The sequence below is a fragment of the Sitophilus oryzae genome, unplaced genomic scaffold (genome assembly GCF_002938485.1).
Source record: "Sitophilus oryzae breed Bouriz unplaced genomic scaffold, Soryzae_2.0 scaffold_1436_pilon_pilon, whole genome shotgun sequence".
In the NCBI taxonomy this organism is placed as follows: Eukaryota; Metazoa; Arthropoda; class Insecta; order Coleoptera; family Curculionidae; genus Sitophilus; species Sitophilus oryzae.
The window spans coordinates 2,202,679-2,214,628 of record NW_022146100.1 but is presented as its reverse complement, the minus strand read 5'-3'; the positions used below and the strand labels follow the sequence as shown (position 1 = coordinate 2,214,628).

The 11,950-nt window shown below is 32.2% G+C and overlaps 1 protein-coding gene across 1 annotated transcript in view; it reads right to left on the bottom strand.

Moving 5' to 3' along the window:
• Positions 1 to 1,242: 1,242 nt before the first annotated feature.
• LOC115876433 overlaps positions 1,243 to 11,950 on the bottom strand; it is a 106,732-nt gene continuing 96,024 nt past the window's right edge. Inside the window, exon 6 of the mRNA XM_030892205.1 lies at positions 1,243 to 1,611. Within this exon, the coding sequence (XP_030748065.1) occupies positions 1,514 to 1,611 (98 nt within the window). The 3' untranslated portion in view covers positions 1,243 to 1,513. The remainder of the gene's footprint in view (positions 1,612 to 11,950) is intronic.

Below are 11,950 nucleotides of genomic sequence, written 5' to 3'. Positions count from 1 at the left end.
CCTCTGTCGCAGCGATGACCTCCCCATTCGACTCAAATCTCTTACCACCGAGCAATTTTGTCAAGCAAGTCTGGAAACGGATAATAGTCGCTGGGCGCCAAATCTGGGGAGTATGGCGGATGAGGAACCAATTCGTAACGCAATTCAGATAGTTTTGCCATTGCGACTGCACATTTATGCCCCGGTGCGTGGTCCTGGTGGAAGAGCACTTTCTTCTTCGCTAAATGCGGTCGTTTTTGCTTCAAATCGGCGTCGAATCGGTCCAACAGCTTTGAGTAATATTCGCCGGTGATCGTTTTGCCCTTTTCAAGGTAATCGATATGAATAATACCATGCGCATCCCAAAAAACTGTGGACATGACATTGTTGGCAGACAGACCCACCTTGGCTTTCTTTGGCTTTGACTCGCCCTGAGAAACCCACTGCTTTGACTGTTCCTTCGTCTCTGGCGTATTGTGATGGGTCCAAGTTTCATCCACGGTTACAAAACGGCGCAAAAAGTCCTTCATATTGTGGTTAAATATTGCCAAACATTCCTTTGAAGTTGTCACACGGTTTCACTTGTTGTCGGGATTGAGCAAATGGCAGCGAGCTTCCTCATTCCCAAATATTCATGCAATATATTCTCCACTCGTTCACGTGAGATGCCCACAGCCTCAGCAATCTCGCACACTCTTACCCGTCGATCGTCAATTACCATACCATGGATTTTATCGGCCACTTCTGGTGTGGTGACCTCTCTTGGACGACCTGGACGCTCATCATCAAAAATTATCGTACGACCGCGTTTAAATTCGGTCCCCATACACATCATCCAGTTCGATTTTGATCTCATCGTTCGTTTTCTTTTTTAAAAACAAGAATCTAATCACGGCGCGATATTCGATTTTATTCATTTTTGTAAAAATGCAAAATCGGTTCGCCTTCAATCACTGTCAAGTACAAACTAAGTGACGCAGCTCGCTGAAAATTTGACAGAAGTCACTTGAAAGATAGTTTTTACGAAAAACAATTGCATTCGTTCGTAGCGCCGCCAACTCTTGCCGAGGCCGATTATTTCTCAGCCCAGCCTCGTATGATTCGTATTATCCTTGTATATGGGTATTATTAAACAAAGTTTTTCCAAAAATATGTACTATTTCTCGCGGAGAGATAAAAATAAAAATAACATAAAAATAATATTAATGTTTTATATCAACATAGGTCCAATTCTGCTTTGTTTCATAGCTACAGGGGGTTAAAGTCATAATTTTTTTCGATTTATTATAATTTTCTTGTGTGATCTCGTTATGAAACAATGATGTGCAAAAAATCTCCAACCTAGATATTGTAGTTCATTGAAACTTCTAATGCACGCTCAGCTTGCTACACCCTGTATACTTTGATGTTTTAATAAAATAGAATAATAAATTTAAAATAAAAAAATTACGGAATTATTGCGTTTATCGACTGTGGAGCAAAATAAAACTGAAAATATTCTTAACAACTAAAACTTACAAATTAGCCAATGAAACTAACACAGGAATGACATCCTTAACAAAATATAACAAAGCAGGATGTACGGTAGCATTGTTGGAGTGGTAGGTTTCCTAACTCCGCTTAGTCCCCTAACTGAAAAAAAAAGAACAAGTTTAATGAATACAACAGCATACAACCTTTGGTCATACAACAGCAAAATGAAACACTAATTCACCACAATACAACTAACAATTGTGGTAATTTAAGTGTATAGTGCTAATAATAAATTACAACAGTTATTAAGTAATCCATATCATTATGTCTCACCCCTATAACATTTTTATTTTTTCAGACCCTTTACTTTTTTTCAGACACATCAACTTTATTCAAAATATAGGTCAACTAAGTTTTAAAACAGTGGAAAAGCAGGTGTAGAGGCATGGGCATACTAATTAGTGAAATACAATACAATACACTTTGCAATTCGCTGACGACCAGGTTATTGGTGCAGGAGACAAAGATGACTTGGAATATATGACACGCAAACTTAAAGAGGAATACCAAGTTTGATTAGTTCCTCAATATAAATTGGAAATAAAATATCAAAACCATTTAAAATATCAAAAGGGTTAAGACAAGGGTGTTGCCTGTCCTGTCATCAACTTTATTCAAAATATAAGTCAACTAAGTTTTAAAACAGTGGAAAAGCAGGTATAGAGGCATGGGCAGTGCCGTATCTGGGGGGATGTTTTGGGGGTTCACACCCCCCCCCCCCGAAATTATGGTCGAAAATTTTTAAAAAGTAATGATCATTGAGTCAGTAAGAACGAAACAAAAAAGAAGAAGAAGTTGGATGAATATCTATGACTAAAGAATACAGGGACATGTAACGCCCATATACGGGCTGCAGCAGAATTTGTGACCTTAGACGCCAACTTTTTAGACATAACGAATGAATCATCAGCTGGTCATCAGCGACAATTTTAGCGATTTTTAATAGTTGGTTGTGTGTAGTGAACTTTGTATAAACTTTATTACAATGGTAATTTGTTCAGCTGTCAAGTGTAAAAGGCGCAATGATAAGAAAGAGCCAGAAGTTACGTTTTATAGGGAAATAAACAGCCCCTACACCTTTTTAGCGTTTTTTTTTTATTGAATTCGATAATTATTTTTCTGATATTATATGTACTTGATATGTACTATACGTCGATACTAGTTATGTACCTTTTGTTAACATTTTAATACGTTTCTTTCGTAATTAATTAGTATGATACTACCCGATACACCATAGGCGTAGTGAAAACATATAATATAAAAAATATAAATATCCCTTCAAGCGGCAATGTTAAGTAAAATATGTGCCACGACACTGTTTGGAAGAATGGTCACAGTTTGGTTTCGGGTGCTATTTGTCCTTGTATTCTTTAGTCATTGATGAATATACATTATACATCCTAACCTCACTTTTCCACTTTGAAAGCAAATGTCATTTTCAATTTTCGACTTTCAACATTCAAGTGTTTAAAACAGCAAAAGTTTGACAAGGACAAGATTTTGAATGTTGTGTGTTTTGCTGGTCATTCCCGTAGACCAAGAATTCTTGGACTATGACACTTTAGGGGCAGAACTAGACTTGTGGCGGCAAAAATGGAAGCAGTTACCTGCAGTCGACCTAAAAACGCCATCGAAACGATAATCGGAGTGTAACCAGTGTATATTTCCAAATATATACATTTTATTAATGATCCTAGCAACTCTACCAGCGTCAACAGCTACACCAGAAAGGTCTTTTTCAACCCTAATGCCGCAACCGCACATGCGATATTGCGATAAGTCCGGTCACGAGCGTTCGGTAGTTGACGAGCGCTCGGAGTTCGCTAAATGCCGCATGTGCGGTTGCGGCATAAGACGATTGAACTCTACAGGTCAGGAGCGATTGACAGGACTTCCTCTATTAAGCGTACATAGAGAAATAAATATCGATATCAAAGAGGTAGTCAATCGTTTTTCCAGGGAAAAGACCAGTTTATCCTTTAAGATTAATAATTTTTACCTGTTACTTTTTTAAAATTTTATTTCCAATTAAGATTTGAGTGTAGCCCAAATCGATTTTTTTATTATGCTTTTTTCCTAGCAGCTTTTGTAATAGCAACCCGATAAGGAGATCAGCATGAACATTAAGGTTGGATAGAGATATTTTGACAACCTTCGCTAGGTTTGACACGCCTACTCTATACCAACTGAACGCCTATATAAACGTTCAATTGGTAGATATTAGTTTAGTTTTAATTATCTACTGATAATGCTAACATGGTTAGCGAAGCGTGCGTCCAGTACAAAAGGAAAGTATTTTGGTATATTATGGTAAATTAGTATAATAAGTAGGTAAATTAGTGTATACTTGTATTCATTTAAAACTTCCCAATATGGCGGACTTCAGTATGGGAGGCTTAAAAAACGAAAATCTCTAAACTGGAATCGACTGTACTACAAATCGTTCAAATTGATAATCTGTGGTAAATCCAATTGAACTCTGACAATTGGCTGACATTGACGTTTACGGTTCCTTTTTCTAAATATCTTCATTATTTTTTGAGTTTTTATTCACAAATTCTACTTGATTTTGTTCTTTTATTTAACCTGCAACCTGCAGTACTAATTATATAGTTATAAATAATCTTTTCACCGATCAAGAATTGACGAATAGGCTGGAAGATATTCAAAATGTGTAAAACGCTTAAAAACGTATTAGAAAACATTGACTCGTTCACAAATTCGTGAAAATAAATTAGTCCAGATGTTTCTAAAAAGGTCTCTAATTATTTTGAGAAGTTTCCTCGTATATTCAGGTTTGTAATATGTACTATATGATAATAAATAGATTAAAACTTATATTTCAGGAAACAGCGCGGGCATTACAGATTGTTGTAAATCAGTTTTAAAATATAAAGAAGGTTTAAAACAGGTTTAAAAGTTGAGAAAACCTAAATAAGGTAATGTTGGTAATGGCGGACCAAACATCAAATAACACTTGAAATATATAATTATATGTACAATAATTGTAAGTAGTTTTTATGAATCTGTTTGATATTTATTGCATTGTTTTTATATTTCTTGAAATATGTATATATTTTTTTACTTTACAGGATACACAAAGAATAATAAAAAATACAGTTACTCACTAAAAGCACTTAAGGTTTGTAATATATGTAGTTAGAATATCAAACACCAAACCAAACCAAAAATTATGTTTTATTTTACTGGTATTCCTCACATTTGAAGGGAAAGTCATTTCATAAATAAGCAGGACATTGTATAGTACACTATTAATAATTGTTTTTTATCCTATACTTGTTAGTTAACGCATCACTTACTAGGTATAAAATTTAGTACTGATTAACCTATAGTTGTGGTTGTGATATATTCTGATGTGTTTCTGGCAATTTAAAATAAGTTAATATTTAAACAAACATTTCTAGCTTTCCTGACAGGAGTGTGGACACAAATTTAATAAAGATATAATGTGGATAATGTTCTGATTATTACAGTTTGCATGGATGTTTTTGTATGTTGTTATTTTTAATAAAGTATATTTAATGAGTTTTTGAGTATTTCTTTTTCCTTCAGAGGATTGTGTTCTAATCTTTATATATTATAAATTTTCATAAATTATATCTACAAAATTTATTACCTTATAATTTTTTGCTAAATACTTTGTAGTGGATACAGTTTAACAGTATATAAAAGAACTATTTAAATAAGGTGTTTGAAAATATATAGCTGTTTTTGCACACATCAATTCAATTTGTGATTAACTGTACTGAAATAAAGACAAATTAAGAGAAATGGGGTGATCTATTAACTATAACATAAAAAGCATCATCCATTTCCAAGTCTTCTATTAATTTCACTTATTAAACAACTATAATTATTCAATAATCCTGATAATTCTAGGAACTCTCAGATATCGTCAATAACATGTAAACAAAAATTTACTTCCTATAGTTCTTAAGTCCCTTTAACTGAAATATAAGAAACAGGGGAGTTAATATTCTCACTGAGAAAGTTTATAAAATACCTTTAAGTAAAATCTCTTCTGATCTGCGCTAAAATACCTTTATTCTTATTAAATAATTTCAATAATCTAAGTTTTTATTTATGACAACCACCTAATAACCTAACTTTAACGTCAACTTGACAATCCTGAAAAATATTATTGTTAACCAAAGAGTAAATCAATTTCTGAATTCGCTAACGCCAACTTATTTTTCATTAAAAAAAAATTACCAATTTTCGCAACTAGGTCGGCCATATTGAGGAACTTTTAAAAGAATAGTACTATAATAACATTGAAAATGTTCATGAAATATTATACACACTACAAGTGTTTGAAGTCAATGACTCATCTAAGGATGAATTAAAATATAGTATCTATATCATGTTCTTTATTTGTCAAGTATATTCAAAGAAAGACTACAATTAAGGGTGTAACAAAGCAAGATATACGATAGTTTCGTTGGGTTCGTAGCATTCGTGACCCCATTTAGTCCTCCAACTAAAAAATGAGAGCAAGATAAAGATATAGGGATTAATTATATTCGGAAACGAGAGATGGATAGAGAAAAGGAAACGGCGAAAAGAAAATAACAAACCAGAACCGACCGAGTCTAATTAGTTTTTCCGCCTTTTTGTCTGCGCGTTTTCATTTGTTTCGTACAATTTTTTCGAAGAAATTCGAGATATAATTTCACTTTAATTAATATTTATGTTGAAATTTTAATGGTATAACAACATAACGTGCTTAACGTAAGAGGCAATTTATATGGGAAAGTTGAGTAATAATTGTTTTTTCTCTATCTAGGTATATCTGCTTATTCTTTTTATATTTTCGGGTATCTGTAGCTCCAATAAAAAACTTTGGAATTTTGTATAAGTGCAGACCTAAAGTATGTACGAGGATGTATTTCAAGAAAATATTTTATATACAGGGTGAGTTTCCTACGATGTTCGCTATGGGTATCTCGGAAACTACTGGAGATAGAGAGTCGGTTAAATGGGGAAAGAATTGCAATTTTGTGGGGTCATAAATATGCGCCTTTCAGATTTTTGATAAAAATCATGGCTTACTAAATATTTCGAAAAAACAAATTTCGGCTAGTTTAAAAACTGTCCCTAATTCCATTATAAGCTATTTTAGACAAAAAGTTTTCAGATAAAAGTTGTAGATAATCACATCCTTAATGAGTCTGTGTTCTCCGTTTTTTTCTAAAGCCTGCAATTTTTGACATATGACACAAACATATGTTTTTTTTTAAATGGAAACCATAGTTGACCATGACGTCATAAAAAGCGCCATTTTTTAAGCTTTTTAGTGATAACGAAAAGACTTTCTCGAAAAAACGAAAGATTTTCTCAACGTAGATGTTATACAGAATGGGTGATAGTTGAAAAAAACTCTCTCCAAACTCCCTTCAATACGCTGAAGGTTTCCGGTGTTCGATCATCATCAATTCGGATCTCCGCCGACTGTTGCCAATACAGTCCTTTAATTATTCTTATGTCCTTTCCATCTATGCCTATATTCTGTAGTCTCTCCATCAACGGTTCGTGTTTTACGTTATCAAAAGCTCTCTGATAGTCAATAAAGCAGATGAAAACATCTTGCCTCTGATAATAACATTTTTGCACAAGTAATTTCACAGAGAAGAGAGCTTCTCTAGTGCCAAGACTCTTGATAAAACCGAACTGTGTGTCGCCACTCATCTGTTCACACTTATATATTCTAGAATGGATGACTCGAAGAAACGCTTTAAGTGCGTGACTCATTAAGCTCATGAGTCTATGGTCTCCGCAATTTTTGGAATTTGTTTTCTTTGGGATGGCGATAAACGTGGACTTTAGCCAATCCTGTGGGATTTGTCCAGAATCGTATATCACGTTAAAGAGATATGTGAGCTGTTTAATGTGAATCATGACCTGGACTTTTTCCGCTCTTTAAACAATCTATTGAGTTCAGACTCAAGAATTTTTGGACCTTCCATATTTCCAAAGTTGTTTTGTGATTTATTGATTTATTGATTCATTGATTCATTGATTTATCGATTTATGGATATCGATTTATCGATTATTGATTTATTGATTTATCGATTTATGGATTTACTGATTTATTGATTTATGGATTTATCGATTTATTGATTTATCGATTTATCGATTTATGGATTCATTGATTCATTGATTTATCGATTTATGGATTTAGTGATTTATGGATTTATTGATTTATGGATTTATTGATTTATTGATTTATCGATTTATTGATTTATCGATTTATTGATTTATCTATTTATGGATTCATTGATTCATTGATTCATTGATTCATTGATTTATTGATTTATCGATTTATTGATTTATGGATTTATTGATTTTTATGATTTATCGATTCATTGATTCATTGATTTATTGATTCATGGATTTATGGATTTATTGATTTATCGATTTATGGATTTATTGATTTATTGATTTATCGATTTATCGATTTATCGATTTATCGATTTATGGATTCATTGATTTATCGATTTATCGATTTATCGATTTACTGATTTACTGATTTATCGATATATTGATTTATTGATTCATTGATTTATCGATTTATTGATTCATTGATTTATCGATTTATCGATTTATCGATTTATCGATTTATCGATTTATGGATTTATTGATTTTTATGATTTATCGATTCATTGATTCATTGATTTATTGAATCATTGATTCATTGATTCATCGATTTACTGTTTTATTGATTCATTGATTTATTGATTTATCGATTTATTGATTTATCGATTTATGGATTTATCGATTTATCGATTTAACGATTTATGGATTTATTGATTTATCGATTTATGGATTTATTGATTTATCGATTTATGAATTCATTGATTCATTGATTTATTGTTTTATCGGTTTATTGATTTATCGATTTATTGATTTTTATGATTTATCGATTTATCGATTTATCGATTCATTGATTTATTGATTCATTGATTCATGGATTCATCGATTTACTGATTTATTGATTCATTGATTTATCGATTTATGGATTTATTGATTTATCGATTTATTGATTTATCGATTTATGGATTTATTGATTTTTATGATTTATCGATTTATCGATTCATTGATTCATTGATTTATTGATTCATGGATTTATGGATTTATTGATTTATCGATTTATGGATTTATTGATTTATCGATTTATCGATTTATGGATTCATTGATTCATTGATTTATCGATTTATCGATTTATCGATTTATCGATTTACTGATTTACTGATTTATCGATATATTGATTTATTGATTCATTGATTTATCGATTTATTGATTCATTGATTTATTGATTTATCGATTTATCGATTTATGGATTTATTTATTTTTATGATTTATCGATTTATCGTTTCATTGATTCATTGATTTATTGATTCATTGATTCATAGATTTACTGATTTATTGATTCATTGATTTATTGATTTATCGATTTATTGATTTATTGATTTATCGATTTATTGATTCATTGATTTATTGATTTATCGATTTATCAACTTATCGATTTATCGATTTATGGATTTATTGATTTTTATGATTTATCGATTTATCGATTCATTGATTCATTGATTTATTGAATCATTGATTCATTGATTCATCGATTTACTGTTTTATTGATTCATTGATTTATTGATTTATCGATTTATTGATTTATCAATTTATGGATTTATCGATTTATCGATTTAACGATTTATGGATTTATGGATTTATTGATTTATCGATTTATGGATTTATTGATTTATCGATTTATGGATTCATTGATTCATTGATTTATCGGTTTATTGATTTATCGATTTATTGATTTTTATGATTTATCGATTTATCGATTCATTGATTCATTGATTTATTGATTTATTGATTCATTGATTCATGGATTCATCGATTTATTGATTCATTGATTTATCGATTTATTGATTTATCGATTTATGGATTTATTGATTTTTATGATTTATCGATTTATCGATTCATTGATTCATTGATTCATTGATTTATTGATTCATTGATTCATTAATTCATTGATTCATTGATTCATCGATTTACTGATTCATTGATTCATTGATTTATGAATTTATTGATTTATCGATTTATTGATTTATGGATTAGTTGATTTATCGATTTATGGATTTATTGATTTATCGATTTATGGATTCATTGATTCATTGATTTATTGATTTATCGATTTATTAATTTATTGATTTATTGATTTATCGATTTATGGATTTATCGATTTATTGATTCATTGATTTATCGATTTATTGATTCATTGGTTTATTGGTTTATTGATTTATCGATTTATTGATTTATCGATTTATCGATTTATTGACTTATTGATTTTTATGATTTATCGATTTATCGATTCATTGATTCATCGATTTACTGATTTATTGATTCATTGATTTATTGATTTATTGATTTACTGATTTACTGATTTATTGATTTATTGACGAGTTTGCAACGAGAGAATTATGATCTGAGCCGATATCTGCTCCTGGGTAGGCTGCAACGCGCGTAATGCTATTTCGGTATCTTTTTTTTGGATCAAAATATAGTCAATTTGGTTCCGTACAATGTTTCCCTGTTCATCCTGTGGAGACCTACAGGTATAGAGTTTTCTGGGGTGCAGTTTATAGAATGTGTTCTTAATAACCAAATCTTCCTCAAGATAGAACTGGATCAGCATTTCACCACGCCCAATCCAAAGGATTTCCCGAATTTGTTCGTAAAATTAGAGTGCTTCTGCCTCTGCCTTATCTGCTGTAGGTGCGTATATTTGCAGTATATTGATGTTCATCGGTCTAGCACTCAATTGTAAAAGTATAATTCGGTCTGAGTAAGCTACAACATTCCTTACGTATTTACCCATCTCCTTCGATACAATAAAGTCCACTCCATTTCTGTGATCTGGGTTGTTATTTCCAGAGTAGTAGAATGTTGTTTCGCTTTTTCTACATGTTCCACTATTAAGCCATCTTGTTTTCGCCATGCCAAGAATGTCAATGTTCATTCTTTTCATCTCTTGAATTGCATTATCCAGTTTTCCTGACGCAAAGAGACTTGGAGAGTTCCAAATCCCAATTCGTTTTTGGGTTTTCATCACGTCAATCCGGGGGATTTTTAGCACCCTCTGGTGACTTAACACCTGCCCGGGACTGACGGCCATCGTTTTAAGGTTCCTTGCCATGATAAAAAATGTATGTGGACAGAATGATGTCCTGGGGAAAAATGGTTTGCTTGCTTGTGGTCGTCGTAGGTTCCCGTTACTTTCGACGCCGTCAGGAGGTTGATATTCCCTTCATCCTTGGGTCTAAGTGTGCGAACACAGTGCAAGCAGGTTTGGCGCTTACTGGTAGTCGGCGCCAATCTGGGTACCTATTCTTGACATCGTTCGCAACTTTGCGTATACGCATCACGTGTATTGTTATAAACAGGGTATCCCAGAAATAAGTGCAAGTATTTTAAAGGGTGGTAGATCTCGATAAAAGAAACATATTTTCTCTTTATCGTAGGACACCCTGTATATGGGTACATAGTAGCGCCGCGCCGCCTCGCGCTTATAACCTTGAAAAATTAAAGCGTGTTATCAAATCGGCTAGTTCACAGTGAAAGCAGGTAGGCGCCGCCAACCAGCGTTCATCGGCGTTCTCGCTTTTACCGGAACGAAAATTTATTTATTTCTGCTTTTGCACGCGCCGACGGCGCACGGAGGATATTAAGAACTAAAAGTTGGCCAAAATTATGTTTTATGATTTTTTTGCTTTTTTGCTAGTAATATTAATTATTAGAGGAAAGGGTGCTAATATGGAACCCCATTTTGTTTTTCCTACACAATATTTTTTCCTCTACTCTGAAACCCTTTCCACCGATCAAATAGGGCCATTCTGTGCAAAGCCAAGCAATTGGATAAGGATGCTACAACAAGAAAGTAATTTGTAAATTATAGACGATTCATAATTTTACATATAAAATGACAGCTATCTTCATTTCATAGCCATCGCTGACGTTTTTTTTTCGATCATATTGTATAATAACGAAGGAACCGTACCTTCACAATTAAAAATAAAAACAGATAAATATTCCCATGAATATACTCGTAGCTTAAAATACTTTAAAAATCAATTAAAATTCCAGAAATACTTGTTTTGTTAACAAAATGGATTCTTTTGTTTAATAACGGATTCTACAAAACAATACAGCAAAACGCAGAATTCTAAATGGAACGTGTAGCAGGCGGGTTAAGTGTAGTGTAAACAGAGAGGGAATCAGATTAAATATATGGACAACTGATCTGTTTGCTGTGTAAACGGCTGGGTGTTAACCGCATGCACTGGAATGATAATGCCGTTGTTACGTTAAATTTTTGGCTAACAATGTAAATGGCAAATCGAAAAATATTTAA